Source organism: Melospiza georgiana, chromosome 23 (assembly GCF_028018845.1).
Source record: "Melospiza georgiana isolate bMelGeo1 chromosome 23, bMelGeo1.pri, whole genome shotgun sequence".
Lineage (NCBI taxonomy): Eukaryota > Metazoa > Chordata > Aves > Passeriformes > Passerellidae > Melospiza > Melospiza georgiana.
The window spans coordinates 5,152,830-5,180,203 of NC_080452.1; the positions used below are offsets into that span (position 1 = coordinate 5,152,830).

At 51.6% G+C, this 27,374-nt stretch overlaps 1 protein-coding gene across 1 annotated transcript in view; it reads right to left on the reverse strand.

The window, feature by feature from the left end:
- Window positions 1-27,374, reverse strand: part of LGR6 (leucine rich repeat containing G protein-coupled receptor 6) — a 173,013-nt gene that overhangs the window by 68,902 nt on the left and 76,737 nt on the right. Inside the window, exons 3-4 of the mRNA XM_058039639.1 lie at window positions 26,673-26,744; window positions 13,099-13,170 (exon numbers count right to left, since the gene is read on the reverse strand). Coding sequence (XP_057895622.1) covers window positions 13,099-13,170; window positions 26,673-26,744 — 144 coding nt within the window. The remainder of the gene's footprint in view (window positions 1-13,098; window positions 13,171-26,672; window positions 26,745-27,374) is intronic.

Consider the following 27,374-nt stretch of genomic DNA (forward strand, 5'->3'; position numbering starts at 1 on the left):
TGTGGCTGCCCCTGGATCCCTGCAAGTGTCCAAGACCAGGTTGGACAGGACTTGGAGCAGCCTGGGACAGTGGAAGTTGTTGCTGACCATGGCAGGGGTGGAACGAGTTGAGCCTTAAGGTTTCTTTATACACAAACCATTCCAGGATTCCATCATTCTATGACAGATGTTGCCAGTTTAAGTGTGTCCATTCCTTGCTCATCTCCCTATCTCCAGTTTGCCTGAAGCTCCTCATTGAACCACAGCTCCTTACACACCAATGCCTGAACACCTGGGATACATCTTCCTTTGGCACTGACATGTCTCTTGTGTGGAACAACTGTTGTCTGTCATTTCCATTGAGCCATCCCCCGGGACACACAGCATGGCCTGGGTGCTCAGGTGGGTGGGTGGGCTCAGGTTCATGACATTTATGGGTTATGCCATGACAAGGTTAATGGAAACACATCAGAATGTTCTTTATGGCTTTATGAGGCAGGAGTGTGGATGAGAGCTGTGAATGTTATTTATTCAGTGCTCACAATGTGCCCAGGACACACACTGGGGGCAGCCAAGGCACTTCCTGAAAGCTCTTCCAGCCTGAGGTGGGAAGTGACCGTGTGTTTGAGGAGGGTGTGAAGCTGGAGCCAAGTTTCAGTGTGTGTCAGAGTCTCTTCTGAGGGACCTCTGCTTATTGAAAAGTGGGTTTTGCAGTCACTGCAGTGTGGGCAGAGAAAGGGGGAAACAATCTGGGGAGATATGTGAGCACCAGGGGCCCCTGCTGCATTGCCACAGCCAACAGAGAGCAGTCTGGAGGTGACTGCAGTGCCTGGAGGGTACAGCCAGGCAGGAATAGGCACTGCTGGACAAGCACAGCTCCAAACACCCCCTGTGCTGGGAACTTCTCATTGGCAGCACAAGTAGGAATTCTGGAAGTGCTGGGGCATGGCAAGGGAGTCCCTCACCATCCCCATCACCATCATCCCCATCCCCATCACCATCACCCCCTTCCAAGTGCTGCCAACCACCAGCTCAGTGAATGGGGAAATTGGAAAGTGAAGTCTCAAGAGAGAAGATGCCATCATGGACATGCTGGCCCCACTTAAGGTCATTGGGACCTGAATGACCTACTCTGCACATTCCAGGAGAGGATTTCAAAAGAAAGGAAGCTGCTGCTTTTTACACATTGTGAGCACAGCTGAGGCAGCTGATGCAGCTGGGGCAGTTTCTCTGTCTTGTATCTCCACACACCATCCTTGGAGGAGATACCAATTCATGCAGATAGCTTTTTTCTGTATTATTTTCCAGTTCTTGACTGAGGTTTGCTAAGCTTTTAGCTGTTAGCCTGGTAAACCACACAGCACTCTTGTCTTCCTGGGAGAGAAATAGTGGGATCGTTCACAGCATTGACACTTACAAGCATGAGATACATGGACATTGCCTTTGCATAAACTTCACAGCAACTCATTGCTGAAAAACAGCAAGTAATGAATGGAAAACAAATGCAGCAAGGATTTGTTGTGGCACTGCTGAAGTGAACTGCTCCTTGAGGATGATACATTCAACAGCTTGTGTGTGGTCATTAAATCTTCCTCTTAAAAATGCCATTGAGACCATTGTACTGGGATAACCACATTGCATTTCATGGTTTTTTACTGCTAAGCAGAAAAGACTCAAATCTGACCAGCTGAGTTCCTCCTACTGCCAGGAAAAAAAAAATCTATGTCTGTGATGCACCAGCAGCCATGCCTCCTTTCTGACTTGCTCTGAGAACAGCAGTTGCAAATTCAAATCCCTCCAGCTCTGGAGTGTAGATAAATTCCTCCCTGGTTAGAGGGTTAGCTGCTCCTTGCATTTGTATTTTTTGGGTGAGATGATCTCCTCTGACAGATTTCCCTGAGGGCTACACAGATGTGCAGGGGACTGTGGGGAGCAGAGATGCTCAGCCCTGCTTTGGTACCCTGCTCTGATGGGGTGTGCCAGCTTGGGGGGCTGATTCTGCTGGATAAAACTGAGGAGTGGGGACAGGGACATTTTTCTTTTGCCTTCCAAGTGTAGGAAAACCACATCTCACCCAGCCTTATTCACACAGTGAATAAAAAAGCAGTTGTAGGGTCTTTCTATAGCCAGAAGAGAAAACCAGATTCCTCCAGAGAGTGATTCATGCCCCAGAGAGGACTCTGAGATAACAGAGATGATTCACCCTCTGCAGATGCTGATCATTTTCCACTGCTCCTGGGTGAGGTAATATCTCAGCCACGGTCAGGGGAGACAAATCCACCTGGTTTGCCTGAGGGAGACGTGGGCACAGCAGAAACTTATCCAAAGGGAAGGAAGGTTGTGTAGTGAGGCCATGCTGGTGACTCAGAAGAATTTGATCTCCTTCCTGGCAGTATTTTAGGATCTTCCACCATGAGAGAAGGATGCAGCACCCCAGTTACAGCAGAGGCACAAAGACACAGTCCCCTGGTCCCAGACACTCAACATCCCTGCTGCAAAGCTGGCCCAGGGTTCTTTGTGGCTGTGCCAACCACAGTGGCTGATCCCCCTGCTGTCACCTGTGGGCTGCAGGGAGCTGATTCTTGGGTCCTAGCACAGTGACCAAGATACAGGTCTTGCCCCAATAAAAGAGAGTGGTGCATGATCTGCCAAGTGGATTTACCAACTTTGGCTCTTAAAAATACATTGCTGCTCATCACTGCAGTAAAAAATGGTTTTCAGAGGTTCTGGGGAGCACACTCTGAACAGCATGGGGACATGAGCTGAATGGCAAAGAAAGCTGCTGGAACAGCCAATAAGGTCCAGCCATGCTCTTTGTTTCCCACTCAGGGATACTCCTGAACCGAGACCTAGGATTTGGGTCAGGCCTAAATGAACAGAGGAACAAGTCCAAAATCGGAATGTTGAACTGCATTTGTATTCTAATGCACCTTTTTCTCCTGAAACCTGGTCTGATCTTGCTAAGCCATTGTTGCCTGTCCTGGTGACAAACACAGAGCTGCAGTGGCAGCTCAGCCTGGCTGGAGGGAAGAGCAAGGGCACGGCAGGTTGGAGAACAGCCCAAGGTACACAGAATCACAGTAATGTTATCTGTCCAAAGGCTGTGCCAAAAAAGCAGTAATTCCTCTGAATTTGCTTTATCATTGATGGATCAAATGATGAGAAGTGGCCTCAGAAGAAGACAAAAGAGAGTGATGAATGTTCTACCAAGTGGATTTACCAACTCTGGCTTTTGGAAATACATTGCTCCTCATCATTTCAGTAAAAATTGTTTTCAGAGGTACTGGGGAGCACACTCTAAACAGCATGGGGAGGTGAGCTGAATGGCAAAGAAAGCTGCTGGAACAGGAAAGAAGGTCCAGCCATGCACTTTGTTTCCCACTCAGGGATACTCTTGAACCCAGACCTGGTTCAGGCCCATGTAAACAGAGGAATGAGTCCAAAATTGGAATGTTGAACAGCATTTGTGTTCTAATGCACTTTTTCTCCTCAACCTGGTCTGATCTTGCTAAGCCATTGTTGCCAGTCCTGGTGATAAACACAGAGCTGCAGTGGCAGCTCAGACTGGCTGGAGGGAAGAGCCAGGGCATGGCAGGTTAGAGGACAGCCCGAGGTACACAGAACCAGAATAATGTTATTTGTTCAAAGGTTGTGCCAAAAAAAGCAGAAATTCCTCTGAATTTACTTTATCACTGATGGATCAAATGATGACAAGTCGCCTCAGGAGAAGACACCAGTCCCTTCCAGGGACATCAGCCCACCTGAAACAAAATGGCATCATCTCTTCCCTGTCTGTGCACTGGCTCAATTACACAAGCCACTGTGCCATTTCCAGGTGACTCCCAGGCTGTGCAAGCTGTACCTGGGAGCTGGGATCATGGCATGGCAGCCGGAGAGTCTCCTGCTTCCACCCAGCTTCAAGGAGCACTAGCAGCAACCAAACTTGAGCAAAGACTCACCACACCATGGCTACATCAGTGCCTGAAAATGAACTGCAGTGCATCCAGATGTGTGGCACATCTTCCTGCAGTGGTCACTTCAATGTGGTGAATGTCTGCTCTTGGACCCTCCCAGCCTATCTCCTTTGGAGAAATCTTATCAAAGCCTGAAGTGCCAAAATGGAGATCAGGATTGTGAAAACAGGAGTGGGGACAGAACTCTCTGACTCAATTGTGCTGCTGTCCAGAGCTGGAAGAGAGGTCTCAGGGAAAAGGGGAGTTCAGAGCTGGGATGGGAAGGTTTTGAGCAGCCTGTGCCCTCACAAGTGGAAGGACAGCATGGTGCTGGCACTGTGATACCCACCCTGGGCTCATTTCCCTGCTGCAGAGGAGTCCATAAGAGGGGAAATCCAAGGTCCTGTGTGCTCAGCAGCAGCAGCAATCACCAGGGAAACATTTGCAGTCACTCTGCTCCAGCCCATCCTCATGCACTCCATCAGAGCAACCTCACTGCTCTTCCCTGGTCTCCTTTTGTGCTCCAGAAAGACTCTGAAGCCAGTAAATCAGAGCTGAGGTGGGCTCACCACAAGACAGCTCTTGTGCCAGCAGGGTGCTGGTCACTGCTGTGCTTTATTGACTTTATAGGTGTCAGTTTGTCCACAGCTTTTATCCCCTGAACAACCCATGGAAACAACACCTTCCCCAAACCTCACAGCATCACCTGTGATTTATAGAGAGGAATATTGCTGTGAACAGCAAACTGTCAAATCTCAAACAGATCAAAGAAGTGAAATGAGGAATGAACAGACTGAGCTCTTCAGGCCATGCTGATTCCAAAGGAATTTTTTTCTTCCTTCTGTCATAAGAATTTATATGCTTGTGAGAATCTGATCTGGTGGGGAGAGCCTTCCTCCTTTGTCTACATCAAAGTCCACATGTTCTCAAATTGCTATAAGTCATTTTTTTGCATTTTAATCTCTGGCCATATGTAGGAAAATAATTACCTGCCTTAAGGGACAGGGGAGGAAGCAGCCTTTATTGCATTTCCACAGGAGTCCAAAATGGTGGCAAACTAATGGGATGGAGGAAGTGGATTGTTTTAGTTAGAGGTACAATTAAACTGTGTACAGGGAGTTACATGTCAGGCTGATTTAGCATTTATTGATTATGGGTCAAGTACAGCTGGAGGGAAATCAGAATATAATGGGAAATTACAGCTTTAGCAAGCAGGAAGATGATTTCAGTGTTTTTAAGAACAACATTTATGGCAGAGTTTCTCCTCCACATTGCACCCCCTCAGCTTGTGAAGGCCAGATGAGCAGAGCACAGCCCTGCTGTCACACAAGAGTCACAAACAAGAACGAGCCCTTGGTGGGGATGGTGCTGATGGGACCAGAGAGCTGCTCAGGGGAACCATGGCTGATTTCAGCTGGGAACAGCAGGTTCATGGCACAGTGGCAGGAGAATTCTGAAAATATTCAAGAGGGAGGCAAGAGTGTGATGGAGAAAGGGGAAATAAAATGAGGGCAAGGCCAGGACCAGAGGGAATGGGGCTGCTGCACGCTGGGGCTGGCAGTGGCTGCCTCTGCCCTGGCTGCAGAGCATGGCTGGGTGTAGGGGGACTGGCACATGCTGGCAGGAGGGAAGCAGTTCCTTTTCTGCACACAGGAGGAGTTGCCAAGAGACAGAAGAAGATGGGGACACAGTCACAGGTTGTTTTCCTGGATGCCATCAAGCCCAACAGCAGGAGAGTCAATCCTTGTGGGATACAGAGCTAGGGAATGAACCACAAGGCTGATTTGCCAGCAGAATGGAGCATCTTGCCAGAGAGAGAAAACCCAAAGTGCAGTGTGGAAATGGGGTAAGGGGAGCTCAGTCTCATGGTGCAGGATCTTGAGGTTTAACTCTTCTGCCTGGCAGTAAATCCTCCCTACCCCCCCAGGCTGATATAGACAACACTCACCCTCAAGAGCCAGACACATGCTAAACACCTTCCCAAAATGCTGATCTGCAAGAAACTCTCAAAAAAGCTTTCCATAGGCACTTGAAAAAGAAAAAACCAGGAGTTTATCTTGATCTCTTAATCCACCAGGTTTCTTTTCTCTCTGCTTTCTCTACCTCGACAAGCTTGGTAATTATAATTTATAGCACCTGCTCACTTTGAAATACCTTGGACTCTTTCTGCCTGGCAGAGGAACAGACACAGTGCCCATCTGCTTTAGGTAAGTGCTCACAAACCACAAAGTCGTTAATTAGACTGACACACGACTCTTCCAGCATGCACATGGTATGTTGTTACTGCACCTACAAACCACTGGCAGCCAGACACTCTGCCAGGGGAGCACAACTGCATCTGAGCATTATGTAAGGCCTTGGCAGCCCTTGCAGGGCTCAGAGCATTGCCATCAGGTGTGCGTGTTCTTTCTAATCCTCCCCACTGGCCTTCCCAACACGCTTCCAGATAAATCAAACCTGCTGGGAAGCAGCTCCCTCGTGCTTGATAGGAGGCTCGGTCTCCAGACCTTGGACTTTTTTTGGAAATCCAAATTCCTCTTTGTGTTCATCTAGAGAAAGCTGTCAAGGTGTCCTTCCTGACAGCTCCAGACAGTGATGTGTCCCCATCCTGGAGCTGACAGCTCTGGTTCTGGTCTGGGCATGGCTGCAGCTTTGCAGGACCTGGTGAGGGGTTTTTGTAAGCACAGGGGTGTGTGATGTGGATGGGGCTGTCTGGGTGGGTGTGACACTTGCCTCCTCATACTGGCTGACATCCATGGACAGAATGACCCATGGATACTGCTGGGGAAAGCCAAACCTTTTCAGGAGGGGTGGTGCAGACCACAGGAGGTCCCTGATGACCAATGGTTGGTGATACCCAGTGGTCCAAGCTGGAGCAGCCAAGCTTTGGGTCAGAACATGGCATGATGGCATCCTACACCTACCAATGCCCTTTTGGCACAGAGTTATGTGGGATGGATGGAAACCTGGGATTCACAGCACCCCGGGGAGAGTTTGCAGGAGGGAGCCCTCTTACCATGTTTGAAATGTTATTTATTAGCCAGAACTCAGAGCTGCATCTTCCTTGGTTAGGAAGGATATGGGGGGATCACACAGGGCAATGGGAATGTCCAAGAGCAGGAATCCAAAGGGGAACACTCTGACTCTGCCATCTCACTGAAACTTGCCTGAACCATTTTTTTTCTGGTTTGCTGTCACCTTGGTTTTTTAAGATTTTCTAAGCCTTCTGATGTTGACATTCTTGTAGCGAACTTCCTCACACACTTTCTGTAAATAACTGATTGTTTTGCATCCCTTTATGGAGGAGGAGAAAGTTGATAGACTGTTGGTTTGTCCAGTGTCATTGGAGAGGTGGCACTGTCACCCTCCAATCCACTGGCACTTTTGGAAAACTATAAATGTTGAAGTCAAAAAGTAAACTTCCCTTTTTCTTCACCTCGAGAACAGCAGTGTGAGCTTGTGTTCTTTCATGTCCTATAACGACAGCTGTCTGTCCAGTGAAGGACTTTCAGTAACTTGGGCTCCCAGGAGCCAATGTGCCTTATCAAGAGTTGTTAAAATTTGTGTTCTGGCAGTGCTGGTTGCACAGCGTGTCTTTTGTGGGGGACACCATCCCTGTCATGAAAAATTCTGCACACCTGAAGTCCATGAGTTGGCAGCTTTGAGAAAGCTCCTTACCCACAGACAGGTCCCCATCAGAAGGCAAGAAGAGAAGCAGAACAGTGTAAGCATGGTCTTTGTGACACCTGTGTTTCTCCTTTTTTATCTGTGTTTTACAGATCAATGTGTTACATTTAGACAAAAAATGTTGTGTGGCTATTACAAGCTCATTTCCTTTCAGAGTGAGAAACCAAGACAGATTTGTAACTAAATGTGTATGACAGAATGTGTTTTAGAGCCAGATGTGAGCAGGCCCCAGGTGCAGAGAGCCCCTGCTCTTGGTGCAGAGGATGAGCTGGAGCCCTGTGTTCAGGCTGCCATGAAGCCAGAGGTGAAAGGCACAGGGGGTGCAGGTGCACTGCAGGAGAGCCCCAGGCTTTCCTGGGGTTGAGGGCTCTGGAGCAGAGAGTTCATGCTCTGACTGTGCCCTGGCTCTGATCACTCTGCACAGGGCACTTCAGCCTGCATCAGCCCCTGGGGACCTGTCTGTGGGTAAGGAGCTCCCTCAAAGCTGCCAACCCACGGACTTCAGGTGTTTTTCATGGCAGGGGTGGTGTCCCTCACAAAGGACATTCTGTGGAACCAGTGTGACCGTGTTCACAGGGGTCTGAGGATGAGGGAAGAGAGGAGGATCTGACTCCATGTTTCAGAAGACTTGATTTATTATTTTATGATATATATTATATTAAAACTATACTAAAAGAATAGAAGAAAGGATTTCATCAGAAGGCTGGCTAAGAATAGAAAAAGAAGGAATGATAACAAAAGTTTGTGGCTTGGACTCTCTTTCCGAGCCAGCTGACTGTGATTGGCCATTAATTAGAAATAACTCCATGAGACCAATCACAGATGCACCTGTTGCATTCCACAGCAGCAGATAACCATTGTTTACATTTTGTTTTTGAGGCTTCTCAACTTCTCAGGAGGAAAAATCCTAAGGAAAGGATTTGCCATAAAAGATGTCTGTGACAAACCAGCACTGGCAGACCACTAATTTTAACAACTCTAGATGAGGCACACTGGCTCCCTGGGAGCTCAGGTTACTGAAGATCCTTCACTGGACAGACAGCAAACCAGAAAAAAATGGTTCAGGCAAGTTTCAGTGAGATGGGAGAGTCAGAGTGTTCCCCTTTGGATAAAAATGAGGAATATCTTTCCTTAAGCCCTCTGAGTGAGAGCATTTATTGAAGTTTCTTCCTGCCGGGCCTCCCTCTCCTTGAGCAGGTACATGAAGCTGATCTCCTGCTGTCAGGGACTCCCAGATTCCCTGCAGATTTCCAGCTGGTTCTTTATCTCTGTGCATGCACCCTGCAGGAGCTGCCTGCCCTGCCCAGCACTCTCAGCCAGCAATCAGAGGGACTCAGGGCAGGTCTGGATGCTCCTCCTGCCTGGGGCCAGGCTTGGACCACAGCAGTGCCACAAAGGGACCCTGCAGCTCAATTCCAAAGCCTGGGTGATGTGTCCTGTCTCATCCTCTCTAAATGCCCTGAAGCCAAGGCAGCTGCCACATTTGGAGACAACTGGAGTTCACTGACACAGGTTTTTGCTGCATTTCAAATCTACCTTTGTGCTGTGCAGGCAGTGAATGCCAGCCTGCCTCTGTCCCACAGCGGCTAGAGCATCCCTTTCTGTCCCATTTGTCTGATCACCTCATCTCTTGAACTGATTGGCAAGTTTTTCTGATAGAACTTAGCTGAAAGCAATTGTTCTCAGTCTCGACTTGGTTTTGCTGCTTCTGTTGTAATCCTGAGAAAAGACCTGGTCATTAAGAATCTGCCTTTCCTCTGCTGTGTCAGTTTGTCCCTGAGGGATGCCCACTTTCCCTTCAAATCCTGCCTGAACCCCAGAAGGACAAACATGGACACCAAATGTAAACACTTGAAAGAGCAAGAAAATAACCACCACACAATCCCTTTCTGTCTGGTGCTGGTTCCACCCCACTCCTGTTGGCTCCCATTTTCACCCCTTCCCTGCTGCCCTACTTGCTTAGGATGTGTGGCCGACATGCAAACACAGAGTTAATATTTCACCAAGTGCCACACAAGTCTGGACTGTCATGGTGTGCCTCAAAGCCACTTCCCCTTCTGAATGGAAAAAAGGAATCTCTGAGCAGCACAAAGACACTGGGGCTCACATGGCCTGACCGGTAATTCCTGAAAACAGAGCTGTGGGTGACCTATAGGTGTTCCAGGCTGGCAAAGTTTTTGGCAATGGATACACAGGAGTCTCATAAACTTGTGGAAAATGACTCAGATATTTGAAAAAGAGGGGGGAAAAAATCACTTCAATGCAGACCTGCATGGAGTCTCTTGGTCTGAGGTGAGTAGCCACATTTGGAGTGGCAGTGGAAACCAAGCAGAGCATCTCAGCCCTGTATTCCTCTTCAGACACTGGGCTGTGTCACCAGACCTGGTTCTTGGGACCTCACCAGCCCAAGAGTCTCTGCAGGGCAGCTCATGTGGGAGGAGGAGAAAGCTGCTCTCTACAGCTGCCTAAAAGGAGTGGGGATAGGAAAAGAGGAAATGGCCCTATGCTTGTCTAGGGGAGATTCAGATTAGATATTAGAAATTATTTTTGCTTTGAAGGAGTGGTCAGACACTGGGATAAGTTGCCCAGGGAGGTGGTGGATCATTGTCTCTGGAGGTGTTCAAAGGTCTCTGGATGTGGCCCTCAGGAATGTGGTGTGGGATCAATGTGGTGGTGCTGGGCTGGTGGTGATTAGATGATCCTGAGGGTCTCCTCCAACCTTGAGGATTCTGTGATTATATGAAAGTGCAAATCATCACCTTTGTCTGCACATGCCCTCCACACTTTAAAGAAGTCAGGCTGGAGGCAGAAGAGGAGTTTTGTGTGGTGCAATGCAGGGCAGAGCTGGCTATGCCTGTTCCCTGGAGAATAACCATCCTGTGGAGTACCCACCCTGGAGAACAGCTCCCTCCTGTCCTCTCTGTGCTCAGGGCAGGTTTCACTGCAGGCAGGTTTCAAGCCCAGTCTCCCTCAGGTTGTCTAAAGCAGCTTATTTCTTCCAAAAATTTGCTTTTACTCTTCAGTTTCTGCAGGAAGAGCACTGGAACCCAGCTGGCCTTAGCTCCTGACCCATTTTGGAGACACCTGGGAAAACCACCCTGGGTGAGGTGGCCTCAAGATGCATTAGGAGCAGGTACCTCAGTGCTAATTCACACAAGGATCCTCCCACCCTGCCCCTTAAACAACCCCAGAGTGCTGCAGGTGTCTCCTTGGGGTGGTTGGCATTTGCCCTGTGGTATTTTGGCAGGTGCTGAGGGCTGAGGACATGGAGCATGTGAACCTCCCAGCCCTGGCAGTAGCGAATGCCCCGGGACTGGTGGCCAGAGCTGCACTGGAGGCTGTGGCAGAACCTTCAGAAGGCAAGGCTGGCTCTGCTCTGGTGGCACTGGCTGTCACACACTGGCAGGGCACAGTAGAGACAGGCTGAGGCAGTTCCTGGGGCTGTGACGTGCTGCTGGAACCCCCCCTGGATGCTGAGAATTTCAGACTTTCTGTGCTGACAGGCACTGACCCCCAGGAGAACACTGCATTGACCTGAGGCCGTGGAGAAGCTTCCAAAATGGAATGACAGAACTGGGATTGTGGGTGTGGAGTTTGAATAGAAGTGTGTGATATCACAGGGTAGGTAATATCATAGGGTATGGCCTCTGTAATATCATAGAGGAGCATGTAAAACCTAAAACTTAAGAGTTTAAGGTTTTGGAATATAGTAATATATATAAAGCAAGATGGAGGTTTTAGGGCAGAGGCTGCTCCTTCTTATTCACCTTGTCCATGGGTTTGGGTGGTTTTGTGTAATTGGATTAACAAACCTGCATTGCAGGGCATGGGAGGTTGGTTATTGGGTTAAAAGTAAAAATCATTTAGGTGTCATTTCTTAATTGGATAGTTTATCCTTTAAAGACCTTGTAGTGATAGATATGGGGCCATTTTTGTAGCTTGTTAATGAAATACTGCAGAACTCACTGCTTGTGAGACTGTAAATTAGTTAAGGAAAAAATAAGCATCTGAGTCTGAACACGAAATATCATCTCAAGCACTTTCAATCCTGACCCTGAGAGAGGCAGAAAAGAAACCAAGAACCAGCACACCTTCCATGCCATGCTTCCCTTGAAAGAGAAATCACTTGGAAAACAACCTGATCTCAAAATCCCTGGAGTGGGGGTCTTGACTCTGGCACTGGTGGTGATGTCAACACAATTTAATAATAACCACAACCATGTGCCAGTGATGTTTCAACAACAAATGTTTCAAATCTCTTCTGGCAGAAAGAACATTCACATCCTGCACAGCCAACACCCCCATTGCAAATTAATATTTAAATTCATATTTACAGAAACTCCTACTGGGTACTGGGAGGGCCACACATGAAGAACTGTGCCCAGTGTAAGGAGGATGAGGAGGAATGAGACAGGTCCAGTGGCTGAGCCAGGGTCCCAGGGCATTTCCCCATGAGCAGAGGTGGAAGGAGCAGAGAAGGGGCTGAGAGGAGAACTGCCAAGGGCCTGCAAGCAAAGATGATGGAGCCAAGCCCTTCAGGGTGGTTCCAGGTGATCAAACAAAGGGTAATGACCACAAATTTCCTTCCAGGAGTTTTAGGTTGGACTTGAGAAAAAGTTTCTTCCCCAGGAATAGCAGTTCCAGGCTACCAGTGAGAGGGGAATCTCTGTGCTTGAAGAGACAAAGCTGCAGCTGCCCCCTGAGTATTTGGGATAGTCCTGCTCCAAGCAGGAGACTGCCAGAAAACATTTCTGGGATAAAAGGGCTGTGTAAGCCTGGGACTGAAGTTAAGGATTAAGGGATAAGGGCAGATTTGCAATGGTTCAGCCCAACTCAAACACTCTTACAAGCTTCAGCTGTGCTCCCTGCCCCAAACACACCTTCCCTAAATCCACTGGCACTCCCAGGTCTGGTCTCAACTCCGCCCCTACTCAGGAAACAGCAGAATTCCAAAGTGCTGTGATTTTTAGGGAACACGGGAGCACAGACCTGCTGTGGGTACAGGAAAAGCGCAATCACAGGGCTGAATTGTTAAAGTCTTTAAAGCAGTTCTACCCTGCCACAATTATCCTCCTTTTGTGTTAAACAGCCCAATTTGCCCTTTGCCAGCCCAGACTGAGCTCTGTGCTCCCTGGCAGGTCCTTTCCCCACTGTGGTCCACAGTGCAGAGGACAGAGACTCTCTGGGTGGATATTTTCCAATGTTCCTTGAAATATGCATTGGCTCTGGTGGCCTTTTCATCACAATGCACACATGGGGAGTTGTAATTTCAACATCCTCCACCAAGACAGTGTTTCTTCCTTGAAAACTGCCCTCCCCTCCCTTCCACTCTAAGTGACAGTAATCTTTGAATAAATTGGAAAAGAAAAGGAAGAAGGAACAGAACATCCTTGACAAAGGAACTAATGACTCAAATGCTGGGAAGCCTGGGGTACCCAAGGGACTGTGCAGCTCGCAGCATTGATTTTTAATGACTTACAGAGATTGGAGATTTGGAAGATCTCTCAGTGCCTCTGCAGGGATGCTGCTCAGCTGATTGTTCTGCAACATCCTATAATTAGAAAAAAGAAAACTTTGTTAAAAACCCAACAAAAACAGCCTGACATGAAATGGAGGATGCTGCTGCTTGTTTCTCAAGTTGTTCTGGGCTCTTGCTGGAAAGGCTGGAAAGCATCACTTGGCCAGCAAGGGCTCTTAAAAGGTGGCTGGCAGGTAAGCTGGCAGATGAGCTGCAGCCCAGTGTGGCCCAGGAGGTGCAGCAGAAGGGCCAAGGGATGAGTTTGGTGCTGCACAAAGGGGCCTCTGCCCTGCAGATGTGCCTCTGTTACCCCAGACTGACACCAGTGCTCTGAGCCAGGCTGTCCCACATTTATCCTGGAGTCAGGCAGCCTTTGCCCATGTGTGTTCCCTCAGTGGTTCCCTCCAGAGGGGATGGAAACCAGCCCTGGGCAGCTTTCCTACGCCACTGAGGCACAGCAGGCACAGAGGGTGAGGAGGAGCTGCTCACAGATGTTTGCTCAGGGACCCCACAGCTGGCAGCAGGAACTGGAACTGCCGTGGAAAAAACCAAACCAGAGGCTGCAGAGAGAGCAGGTGCCTGGGGCTGGTGGGCTGGACAGGCAGGAGCCAGGAGGAGCCTCAGGAGTGGAAATGAGTGCAGGGCATGGAGGAGGGCCATGAACATGGGGACACCTACACAGGGATGGGAAAGGAGGAGACAAAGGGGACAGTGCACCCAGGGGTGTGGAAGGGGCTAACAGCAAGCCTGTTAGCTAAAGGAGCGAGAAGAAGCTGATAAGAAGCAAGAAGAAGCTGACAAGGAGCTCTCTCAAGGCTGTAACCAAAGACACCAAGAGAAGTGAAGAACTGAAGATAAGAAGAGATGAAGTATTTTTAGAAAGTTAGTTGAAGTCACTGTAGCTTTTCACCAATAGTGTTATGTTAACTTATTGTAGCCAACAGTTAAGGTAAAAGAAGTATAAACAATTAGAAAGTGAATAAAAGGTCAGCCATGTTCAATAATAAAGAGTTGCCATCTGAGACTGCTTGTGGTCTCTGCTTTGTGCTGTGACCGCCTCGACAGCGACACAGGGGTGGGGTGGGTGTGTGAACAGCTCTAGGCATGGAGGCAGAGTGAGAACCACACTCCAAGGGCTGCTCCAGACCTGGTCAGACACAATCCTCTCTCCCTGACCCACTGGAGCCCCACACATCTGAGTTTACTGCTGCCATCACCTCAGCACCTTTGCAAAGGCTGTTCCTGACTCTGGACATGCCTCTGTCCTGAACTTTGTTCCTTCCAGAGCTGGGACATCTCTGAAACAAGCTCCCCTGGGTGACAGACATATCCCAGCAAGGTAGCTGGGCCTGGGGAAGTGCCTAAAAAGGAAGGTTTTACATTCCTGAGGTTACTCAAAAACCTCCTTAGAGTGATTGGAGATGGCATGAAAAGGGGAGTGGTGCTTAGGGTCCTATCATAATTTACTGCCAGTGTTGTGGTCTCAGTGGTGAGGGGCAGCCCAAAGAACATGGACCCATTGCAGTGACTGCAGCCTTTCTGCCAAGGATTCAGAGTCTGAGGAGGAAGGAAAATTTGAAAGAGACATCCTTTATAAAAGGGAAGCTTTAGGGCACAAAACTCTTCGACTTCTGGAAGAAAATGGGGACTTACCAGTAAATTATTTGTATGAACACAGAAGAAAGAGCAAGGAAATGAGGAACTGTCAGTAGTAGCTCGTGAAAAATGAGTTGTGCCAAAATTTCTTTTTTATACAGAGTAAAAGAGCATAAGAATGGAGAAGAAAGAATAGACACCAGCTACCATAACTTATGCTTTCCTTTAGTAAAATGTTAAATTTTGACATTCAGTGCAGGGGAGAAGATGTGTTTGGTACAAAAGGGCAGCAGAGAGGCCACACTTAATAAATGGTTCCCTTCCAAATGAAGAACATGATTAAGGATCGACAGCATCTCACCTGGCATTCCTGCCAACAACCTGCACATAAGTGGAGAGAGGTTGGTGGGGAAGAGCAGTTGGGAAATGCAGAATTCCACAGAGAAACTGAGGGAAAGGCTCCTGTCCTGGATTGCCAAGGAAATTGGATTCCATTTGCCATCTGTATGGCAGTTGTCAAGTGGGAAGTTTTCCTTATCTTTTCCACACCCACTCCTCCCTCCAGGATGCTGATAAGAGGCCATTGAATGTCACTGCATGACTGATAAGAACTACGGCATGCCATTGGGAGATGTGAGCCCAGAGGGAGGAGCCAAGCATTCCTACCCAGATATAATCTGGAGATTCTGGAACACCAGCACAGCTTCTGCACTGGATTGCCCAGAGGAACAGCAGCTGCCTCTTCTTCCCCTGCATCTTCAGAGGCAGAGACTGCACCTTTCTCCAGGATCCCTGCTCCAGCAGAACCAGCCCTGACACTGCAGGAGGGCTGAGCCACAATTCCAATGGGACTGCTGCCAACACCCTGACCCACAGGGTGTCAGGCTGGGTTCTGACTCTGTCAGTGTTGTTCTAGTGTACTGCATTGTTTATTTTATCCTTTTATTTTTTTCCTTCCCTAGTAAAGAACTGTTATTTCCTGCTGCCATATTTTTGCCTGAGAGCCCCTTAATTTAAAATTTACAGCAATTCAGAGGGGTGGGGAGGGTTTACATTCTCCATTTCAGGGGAGGCTCCTGCCTTCCTTAGCACACATCTGACTTTCCAAACCAAGACAGCTCCATAGATGAACAGGGCTAAAAGGCTGCACAAATACAGCTGGGCATTGGCTATAGCTCTGCCTGGGCTAGTGAGAATCACAGGAGAGCCCGGGCAGGGCAGAAGTGCTCTTGGGAGAGAACAGAGACACTGGGAGTGATTGCAGGGGGTGTGAGGAGCAGGAGACACCACCTTTGATGCTTCTGCTCCTCCTGATGCTGGGCAAGCCCTGGCCAGGCCACGCTGTCCCACCTGGGCCCTGCCCTGCAGGACACGAGGCAGCAGCAGAGCAGCAGATGACAACAGGCAGAAGGATGGGGAAATGCCAAATCCTCACCTCTGGGGAGCATGGAAGAGAAACTGCAGGGCTGGTAGAAGAGTGGGATGGATGGGGCTCCCCCAGCCATGTCCCCCTCCTGCAGCTCCTGTGCTCAGCTGGGCCCTGGGCAGCACAGGGGGTCCCAGGGCTCACAAGGGCCCCTCCAAGCCTCTGCACTCTGGCACTCACAGCTGCTGCCCCCTCAGCTCCTCTGCTGTGCCCCTCACAGCTCCCTGCCCCTCTCATCCCCCTCTGCCCCTGCCTGGGGGTCTCTCCCCTCCTGCTGGCCGTGCTCGGGCCAAGGGCAGGGGCAGCGAGCACCAGGAGCTGCCTCTGCTGCCCCCAGAGCCCCTTCCCACGGGGGGCACGCTGCCAGGCTGCTGGCACCCCCCTGCCAGGGCTGGCACCCCACAGCACGTGGGGCTGCTGGCAATGGGCCCTGCAGCTCCATCACCACGGCCTGAGCTTCTCCTTCTGAGCTGTGCAAGGGTCCTGGGAGCCCCAGGGATGGATCCCGGGGGTTCTCTGCAGCCCCTGGGATGGAAACCTCATCCAGGTGGGCAACAGGGACCAGCACAGCCCCTGGGGCTCCTGCTCCTGCAGAGGGATTTGTTTCTGCAGCCCAGGTGTGCTGGGGAGGTAAACCCTGGGTCCTGCAGCCCAGTGAACTGGAATAATAATTAATGTGTGTTAAAAATCAAGAAGATGCAGAGCTGGGCACAGAGAGATACAGAGTGAGGCTTCAGAAAGTGCTTTCAGGGTTTTGGTGGGACAAACATTGAATCTCAGTGGCTCTCTGAAATGTGAGCCTGGTGTTTAGTATTGGTCACTGGAAGTATCTGAAGTCAGCACTAAAGCAAAGCCCATTGTCACACTTCTGCTGGATCCTGCTGCCTGCCATTCAGTACAAGTCCCTCCTCCAAGCAGTAAAACAGACTGAGAGACTTTCCAGACCACCATCAGCATGGACTGGCTCCAAAATGAAGCCATTTTGGTGCAGACAAACAATATTTAAGGAAGATGTTTCAGAGACCTCAGAAACCACTGGAGTGGTGGACAATGCTGTTTTTCACAGCAGCTAGAGAAGTTTTCAGATGCTGGGACTGGGACAAGAACCAGTGCACTTCACATTGCACATAATGAATCCAATAACTCATCATCAGAGCATGACACAGAGAAACCATAAACCAATTCCAAACAGAGTTTGATAATATTCTAGGGACAGGGCCACCCTGGTGTTAAACAAGAAATTCTTCATTGGGCCTCAAGCTCAGGAAAGCTCCAGCTGTTCTTACAGGGAGCTCAGGTTTTAGCAGGGGAAGGCATGCTGTGTTTATCCCTGGATGTCCCAGGATGGCTTCTCTTACAGGACAGCCCCCATCAGGCCCTGCTCACTGCACTCACTCCTTACACATCACATTAGACCACCCTTGCATATTACTTGTTGTTTATTTTTCATAAACAACATACAACATGATTGTGGGAAGAGCTCAAATAATTGTACCAAAACCTGGTGGAAGATGCCAGGTGGATGATCCTACACACCTGCAGGATCACACCTGCTCTCTGTGCCACCTCCTTCCTGGGGTTAGAGCTGGTTCTGATTCTGGTTTATGCTCCATACCATAAAACAGGAGCATGGCAAAAGGGTTCTGAGGATAGCAGGGCATCTGAAAAGCTGGGACAGGGCTGCTGGGTCCCTCCCTGTCTAAGTTGTGGTGTTTTGCCCTTTGGGGTGCTGCTCTTGTGTAAGAAAGGGGAAGACAATGCTGCAGCTCACTGAGGAGACCACCTGCAGCATCCAAGGATGGCCAACACATTCTGCTTCAAGAGGTCACTGCACCATTGAATGTCAGCAGCATTGAAAAGAGGGAACAATTCTCAAATCAATCATCTGTCACCTCCTGACTCATGGTCCTAAAAGCCTGGGGCAGGCTCTGTTCCCTCCCCACATTCCTGCTGCCCCCAGGGTAGGAAGCTGCTCTCCAGGGTGTGGGCAGGGAGGGTGGTGCAGGGTCTGTGTGGACCCCAGGGTGCTGGATCTCTGCTGCAGGGTGCCTGCCTGAGGCACAGACAGTCTGTGAGGCTGCACCACAGTCCACAAAATCACAGCAACCCCAAGATCCCAGATCACACTGGCCTCAGCCTTTGTCTGTCAGCATCTGTCTGTTCCTGCCTCTCCCTCAGCTCCTGCCTTCCAACAAAATCCCTGGATTTCATTGGCTTTCCTACAGCAAGGCGCTGCTTCAGAGCAGCCTAGAGACAACCTTAGAGCTCAAGTCCTTCTGGATTTGTTTCTGCAGCCAAGGTTTGCTGGAGAGATAAACCCCTGAGTCCTGCAGCCCAGTGAAGTGGAATAATAAGCATGGAGCAATCCTGGTCTAGTTGATGTGATTTCTCACTTGCTGAGTCTAATTTTTCTTAGAATTTATTCAGGGTGGTGAGGCCCTGGCACAGGGTGCCCAGAGAAGCTGTGGCTGCCCCTGGATCCCTGGAAGTGTCCAAGGCCAGGTTTGGGGCTTGGAGCATCCTGGGACAGTGGAAGGGGGTGAAATGGGATGGTCCTTAAGCTTCCTTCAAATCCAAACCATTTTGCGATTCTATGACCTTGCTGGTTGATGAGCCACCTTCTGGACAGGCTGAGGACACTGATGAACATGACAAAGACTGCTCAGAGCAGCAATGGCTCAAGCCCAGGTGTGGATGGAGCACTGTCACCTTAGTTGGCACTGCTCAGGTGGTACCAGACACCAGCAGACACGGACACTCCACCTGCTGCCCACAGCAGCCTGACTGGAACCACAATAAATCACAGCTCCTCAGAGGTGGGGTTTCATTTTCACAAGCAGGAGGATTGTTTGTTGGCAGGGGCCACGCCTGAACGACCAGAAAAATGTTGGGATCGGGTCCCATCACAGCAGGATCCTTGCACAAGAGAGCTCAGCAGACACACAGCCCTCAGAGGTGCAGGCCTGTGCATGATAAAATGTCCCCATCCTGGGAGGCTGAAGTGACTCAGCCAGCACAGTCAAAGGGCTGTTATTGCTGGAGGCAACTGTGCCTGGAGCCCATGCATGGGGATTAAAGGCATTCCAACCTCTGCACGTTCCTTTTCCCTCCCAAAGGGAGCGTCTCTTGGATGGGCCACACCATTCCCTTTGTCTCAAAGCCATTTCTGCACTGCACAGCTCAGGGCTGGCCAAGAGATGGGTCTATCTAGGGATTGCTGAAGTGTCCCAAGCCACCTCCAAACCTGCCATCCTGGGGCAACTTGACTTTTCTGGTGATGTTGTTTGATGTGTGCTCACACACCAGGTGAGTCAGCACCTGTCCTGGGCCTCAGGAGCTCCTGAGGTCACTGCTGAGAAGGAAAAGAGGAGGGGATGGTGAGGGGGGCATTGGGTAGGGCCCATCCAGGGCTTGTGGTGTGTGCTGAGCAAGGCCACTCCTGTCCAGCCTGCCTATATAAGGAGATGAACCATGGGCAGGGCTGGGCAGGGCGTGCTGGGAGGGGGGTCAGGCAGTGCTGAGTGCACACCCCAGGCTGTGCTGGGCAGAGCTGGGCACTGCAGGGCAGTGCTGGGCAGTGCTGGGCAGTGATCACACCCCAGGCTGTGCTGGGCAGAGCTGGGCAGTGCAGTGGTCACACCCTGAGCAGAGCTGGGCAGTGCAGTCCTCACACCCTGGGCAGTGCTGGGCAGTGCTGTGCTCACTCCCCAGTCTGTGCAGGCAGTTTGGGCAGTGCTCACACTCTGGGCAGTGCTGGGCAGTGCTGTGCTCACTGCCCAGGCTGTGCAGGCAGTTTGGGCAGTGCTCACACTCTGGGCAGTGCAGTGCTCACACCCTGGGCAGAGCTGGGCAGTGCTGGGCAGTGCAGGGCAGTGCAGTGGTCACACCCTGGGCAGAGCTGGGCAGTGCTGGGCAGTGCAGGGCAGTGCAGTGGTCACACCCTGGGCAGAGCTGGGCAGTGCTGGGCAGAGCTGGGCAGTGCAGTGCTCACACCCTGGGCAGTGCTGGGCAGTGCTGTGCTCACTGCCCAGGCTGTGCAGGCATTTTGGGCAGTGCTCACACCCTGGGCAGTGCAGTGTTCACCCCCTAAGCTGTGCTGGGCAGTGCTGGATGGTGGTGGGCAGGGCAGGGGCAGAGCTGGGCAGTGCAGTGCTCACACCCTGGGCAGTGCAGGGCAATTCTGGCCAGGCCAATGCTGGGGCAGTGCTGGGCACTGCAGTGCTCATACCCCAGGCAGTGCAGTGCTCACGCCCCGGGCTGTGCAGTGCTCACACCCTGGGCAGTGCAGGGCAATGCTCACACCCCAGGACAGAGCTGGGCAGTGCTCACACCCTGGGCTGTGCAGGCAGGCTGGGCAGCACAGGCTCTGCACACTCCCCCAGGCTGGCTGGGGCTTGCTGAGGAATGGAGTGCCAGGATGGGCCTGCTGTGGGAGCAGGGTCTGCAGCCAGGAGGATGCACTCAGGCATTTTGCCCTCCATGCTTTGGGGTGAGGTTGTGGTTGCACTTGGAGTCTTTCCCCGTGGAGTTTGGTGTGGGATTCCTTCTTGGCTAGAGAGCCCTGCTGTTGGTGCAGCCTGTTTAGCCAGGAGTCAGAGCAGGGGCACTCCTGGCTGTGCAGGGACACCTGAGCAAGGCTGGGGTGTCTGGGAAGCTGTGGCAGCACAAGTCAGCCCATGGCCAGCTGGGATGGGACCTTCCTGCTGATGGAGCTCCAGGCAGGACACCTGGAGGTGAGAAGCATCCAGGCAGCTCATGAGGAGCTCTGGAAGGATGGAGAGGTTTCCAGTTTTCCAGATACTCTCATTAAGCAGCATATTCTGCCACCTTGGAAAGGGAGTTGATTTTGAAAGGGAAGGAGCTTGCAGAGGGATCAAAGCAGGCTGTGGAGTGGCTTCCAGTGATCCTGGCAATGAAGCTTGCACTGAGGAGCATCAGCCCTGTGGAGAGGAGGTGGGTGCTGCAGAGCAGCCCCAGAAGAGCTGCACTCCCAAAGTCTCTGCACAGGGCTGGACTTGCCAGTGCAGAAAACCCCTGAGCAGCAGCTCCTGTCCACCATCCCCTCTGTCAGCCTGCCCTGTCTGAGGGGGCTGAGGAGACCCTTGCCCTTGGTGGCTCCAGGCTCCATGCATGAAGACCCCAGCCCATCCCAGCAGATCTGGGGCACGGTGTTTGGTTGGGCTCTTGCCCTGCTCCCTTCCAGGTTTCCACACACCTGCTTCCCTGGGTGTACCCCTGCATGCTTTCTGCACAGGCCTATCTCCATGGCCACTTTCCAGGTGGTTTTTGTGCAGTGAAGCAGCCAGAGGAGGCAGAGCCAAGAATCTGCTCCAGGTTGCAGCACCTCTGGGATTCACTCCGAGGGCAGGGAGAGACCATCTGCACAGGCGGGTTGGTGGAGGAATTCCCAGGGTGTTTCCCATCCTTTTTTAAACATAAACTGATTCTCTGGGAAGACTGGGAAAGCACCAGGCCCCTTGACAGCCCAAGAAGCATGTGAGAGTTTACTTGTGGACCTGCACATGATTGCAATTAGCCCTAGGGCTCTAGCACACTAAAATTAAACCAAGAAAATTGTTTCCATCCCCAGATATCAGCCTGCCTCCTCAGGGGACTCCCTTGCCACCAGAGGGAAGATCTTTGACCCTGCTGTGAGTCAGCTGCTGAATTGCCCAGGTTTCAGCTGGTCATGGTTGGGGCAGCCATTCTCAAATTGTCAAACCTCAGCCAGCCTGGGACACAGCACCCATGTCTCTAAACACAACATCCCCAATATCCCTGCTGCCATCTACTCCAAAACCTGCTATTCCTCGTGTTCACAAATGGAGATGATGGATTTCCTGACTCATTGCAGCAGCAGCTGTAGTGAGAGCCCATGGCAGCACCATATCCCACTGCAGACAGGCCAGGAGAACCATCAGAGACTTTTGAAAGTGAAATGCTCCCAGTGGTGTGGGGTCTGGTAGTGCTCCTGTTTTGAGGGAGCAGGAACTTTGTGAAATAAGAGGTTCATGGGTGGAGCAGTCGCTGTGAGCATCCACCCTCCTCCCCTTGTCCTTGAAGGTCTGTGTCCATTCTCAGTCCCCTCTCCTCCAGGTTAAGTGACCTCATGTCACAGACATCTTTAATGAAAAATCCTTTCCTTAGGATTTTTCCTCCTGAGAAGCTGAGAGGCCTCAGGAACAAAATGTAAACAATGATTATCTGCTGCTGTGGAATGCAACAGGTGCATCTGTGATTGGTCTCATGTGGTTGTTTGTAATTAATGGCCAATCACAGTCAGCTGGCTCAAACTCTCTGTCCGAGCCACAAGCCTTTGTTATCATTCTTTCTTTTTCTGTTCTTAGGCAGGGATGGGGATCAGCCCTGGTCTGTCATGTACACATTGCAGGGTGCCAAGGGGTCTGCCAAGACAAGGAAGAGAGAATGAAATCTGCCTGTACATTCTCTTTCTATTCTTCTGTCTATTCATCCTTCTGATGAAATCCTTTCTTCTATTCTTTTAGTATAGTTTTAATATAATATATGTCAAAAAATAATAAATCAAGCCTTCTGAAACATGGAGTCAGATCCTCATCTCTTCCCTCTTCCTCAGACCCCTGTGAACACTGTCACAACCTCATCTGATTCACTGTTCACCACCAGAACCTAAATCCTTCTCACTGGGCTGCAGGACCCAGGGTTTATCTCCCCAGCACACCTGGGCTGCAGAAACAAATCCCTCTGCAGGAGCAGGAGCCCCAGGGGCTGTGCTGGTCCCTGTTGCCCACCTGGATGAGGTTTCCATCCCAGGGGCTGCAGAGAACCCCCAGGATCCATCCCTGGGGCTCCCAGGGCCCTTGCACAGCTCAGAAGGAGAAGCTCAGCCCGTGGTGATGGAGCTGCAGGGCCCATTGCCAGCAGCCCCACGTGCTGTGGGGTGCCAGCCCTGGCAGGGGGGTGCCAGCAGCCTGGCAGCGTGCCCCCCATGGGAAGGGGCTCTGGGGGCAGCAGAGGCAGCTCCTGGTGCTCGCTGCCCCTGCCCTTGGCCCGAGCATGGCCAGCAGAAGGGGAGAGACCCCCAGGCAGGGGCAGAGGGGGATGAGAGGGGCAGGGAGCTGTGAGGGGCACAGCAGAGGAGCTGAGGGGGCAGCAGCTGTGAGTGCCAGAGTGCAGAGGCTTGGAGGGGCCCTTGTGAGCCCTGGGACCCCCTGTGCTGCCCAGGGCCCAGCTGAGCACAGGAGCTGCAGGAGGGGGACATGGCTGGGGGAGCCCCATCCATCCCACTCTTCTACCAGCCCTGCAGTTTCTCTTCCATGCTCCCCAGAGGTGAGGATTTGGCATTTCCCCATCCTTCTGCCTGTTGTCATCTGCTGCTCTGCTGCTGCTCGTGTCCTGCAGGGCAGGGCCCAGGTGGGACAGCGTGGCCTGGCCAGGGCTTGCCCAGCATCAAGAGGAGCAGAAGCACCACAGCTGGTGTCTCAGGGCAGGGGGTTCCAGCCCAGCAGCCCTTCACTGGCCAATACCCCCAGGGAGGTTCAGTGTGAAGCCTGAAGGGTGATTTGCCCTCTCTGAGTCCTCTTCTCCCTTGATTTTCAGCAGAGCCAGAATGGTTAAGTATAAACTCAGTGCTTTGCCTCTGCCTAGAGTGAGGAGACAGGACTTTCCTCCATGCTCCTGTCTTTAATACCTGACATCTCAACATCTCCCTGACGTTTCCTGTCTCATGGGGTCTTCAGATCCCCATCTCCAGATACCCTCTGAAGAGGGGAATATGTGTGTGATTTTGGTGGAGATTTCCAGGTGAAATGCCCTGATCCCTCACTCCCCAAGCTTCTCAATGCAATATTTCCAGGTGAGATGCCCTGGAGTGGGGTGAGACACTGGTCCACCCATGAACTTTCTATTTCACTCCTCAAGATCTCAATGCAACATTTCCAGGCGGAAATGCCCTGATCCCTCACTCCTCAAGCTTCCCAATGCAATATTTCCAGATGAAATGCCCTGATCCCTCACTCCCCAAGCTTCTCAATGCAATATTTCCAGATGAAATGCCCTGATCCCTCACTCCCCAAGCTTCTCAATGCAATATTTCCAGGTGAAATGACCTGATCCCTCACTCCTGCTGCCTCTGGGTCCCTGGTGAGCCTGTCCCTGCTGCCTGTGGCCCTGTCCTAGGGCAGAGCTCACCCTCTCCTCCCCACGGGGCTCTGAAGGGAGGCACTGCTCCAGGAAAGTTGCATTTGCCCTCACCCAGGTCTGACACAAACAGAATTGATCAAAAGCACCTTGAAAAGCTCCCGTCCCCAGAGCAGAAGGCTCCTCTTGTTGAAATTGGGTGGGAGAGCTGCGGTTTTTCCTCAGTTCCTTTGATTTGTTGCCTAATGCAGGGGATGGATAAATCTCTAAGCCCTGAGATTTAGGGCAGGATTCATACTTTACATCTTCAGAAGACGTAGTAAACAGCCTTATACTCTCTAATCCTGGGAGCAGGTTTGTACCTGCTCTCTCTGCATAAACTGGACCAGCTACAACAATTTCTCATTGTGGCTGAGTTCAAAACATCCCCTTGGGGATGAAATGTTTATTGCAGAAGATTTTTAAGATGGTTCCTCAGGGAGAAAGGGACTCCCACCTCAACATCCTGCACAGACCCTGGGGGCTGTCACAGGGACACAAGAACAGAGTAACTCCATGAGGAGTGGGACACCTTGGGAAGGGGTGAGTGTGGCTGCCACAGCAGAGACAGCTCAGATGAGTGGGGATTCCAAAGTTTCCAGAGGAGATTTGTCTCTCAGAGCTTCCCCACTGGGCAGCAGGGGTGGGTGCTGCCTGCAGTGACATTTATTGAGCAGGGTTAGCCTGCGGGTACATTTATTGAGCAGGGTTAGCTGCGATGGTCTTTATTGAGCAGGTTTAGCCTGCAGTCACTTTATTGAGCAGGTTTAGCCTGCAGTCACTTTACTGAGCAGGTTTAGCCTGCAATTGCCTTTATTGGACAGGGTTAGCCTGCGCTGACATTTATTGAGCAGAGTTAGCTGCAATGGCCTTTATTGAGCAGGGATACCCTGCAGTGACATTTATTGAGCAGGTTTAGCCTGCAGTGACATTTATGGAGCCCGGTTAGCAGGTCCCTGATGGCTGCAGAGCTCCAGGGTCCAGCTGCCTCCATGGGATCCCTTAGGTCACACTGCCTAAGGATCCCAACCTTTCCCAGGTCACTCCAGAGCCCTGCAAAGGCCTCCTGGGCTGTGAAGGGCTTTGTGGTGAGGGCAGCTTTCCCAGCTTACCCTTTCCCAGGTACCTGGACCTTGGAGTTGCTCCAACCCAGCCCCAACAGAGCAGCAGAGCAGAAGGGGCCAATTTGGGGTCTGGGCTCCACATTTGGGGGACACCACTTGAGGGGGGTTTGGTGAGTTTTATGCACCATGTCAACCTCTGCAGATTCTCACAGGGCACATTGTGGGCACACCATGCCCTAGGGGGACCTGCCCAGTTTGTGGGGTGAGACATAGCTCCCCATTGGGGAGGACACAGCTCCTCATTGGGGTGGGACACAGCTCCCCATTTTGGGGGACACAGCTCCTCATTGGGGGGGACACAGCTCCTCATTGGGGTGGGACACAGCTCCCATTGGGGTGGGACACAGCTCCTCATTGGGGTGGGACACAGCTTCCTCATTGGGGGGGACACAACTTCCATTGGGGGGGACACAGCTCCCCATTGTGGGGGAACACAACTCCCACTGGGGTGGGACACAGCTCCCCATTGTGGGGGACACAGCTCCTCACTGGGGTGGGACACAGCTCCCCATTTTGGGGGACACAGCTCCTCATTGGGGGGGACACAGCTCCTCATTGGGGGGACACAGCTCCCCTGTTGGGGGACACACAGCTCCTCATTGGGGAGGACACAGCTCCTCATTGGGGTGGGACACAGCTCCCCATTTTGGGGGACACAGCTCCTCATTGGGGTGGGACACAACTCCCACTGGGGTGGGACACAGCTCCCCACTGGGGTGGGACCCAGCTCCCCACTGTGGAGGGACACAGCTCCTCATTGGGGTGGGACACAGCTCCCCACTGGGGTGGGACACAGCTCCCCAGTGTGGAGGGACACACCTCCTCATTGTGGGGGACACAGCTCCCCACTGTGGGGGACACAGCTCCTCATTGGGGTGGGACACAGCTCCTCATTGTGGGGGGACACAGCTCCTCATTGAGGGGGGACACAACTCCCACTGGGGTGGGACACAGCTCCCCATTGTGGGGGGACACAACTCCCCAGTGTGGAGGGACACAGCTCTTCATTGGGTGGGGACACAGCTCCCCATTGGGTGGGACACAGCTCCTCAGTGGAGTGGGACAGAGCTCCTCAATCACCAAGGGCAGGTTTGCCAGGGTGGGTTTAACACCTGACCCCACACCTTGAAGCTTTGCATCCCCTCGGGATGGCTGCAGGTCCCTGCTCATGGCCAGGGGCTGGGGAGAGGCAGGGACAGGGATTGCCCTGCAAAGAGGAACAAGTTACTTACAGGATCTTCAGGCTGTAGAGGCCAGAGAAAGCTTCCCCTGGGATCCTGGAGATCTGGTTTCCAGAGAGGCGCCTGCAGTGGAAAGAAGAGGCAGTCATGTGTCAGCATCCTTGTGATGACAGTCCTTGCGTGCAGAGGCTTCACAACCCCTCCATGCTGCACTGTCCCCTCCAGGGGAGGCTGCAGCACCTGCAAGCTGGGCCACAAGCCTGAGCTGGGCATCATCCCCTGAAAATCCCAGCATCATCCCCTGGCCCAGCCTGAGGAACAGCAAAGAAAATCCCAGCGCATCCCCTGGCCCAGCCCGAGGAGCAGCACAGAAAATCTCAGCTCTGCCAGACCTGAATCCAGCATTTTCAGCATCCAGAGACAGCTCATTGCTCAAAGCCATTTCTTGGATAGACACAGGTGCCCAGCACTGAAATACAGCACAAGGAGTGAGCAGCCCACAGACCTTGCTCCATGCCAGCCTTGGCAGAGAGACTGCAGCAGGGCAGAGCTGTTTCTGCTCATGGATTTAGGACTGTCCCTAAATCCTGGCTGGTGAATGAGGGCCAAAGGGATGGGAGAGGAAGCAAAGAGCAGCATCACAGTGGAAAATGGGACGTATCTGTGACATAGAGAAAAGAGCAGGGGAGAACATTCAGAATTTCCTGAAAGAATTTGTTGAAGGAAACCTGTGGGATTTGCCATTGTACAGCA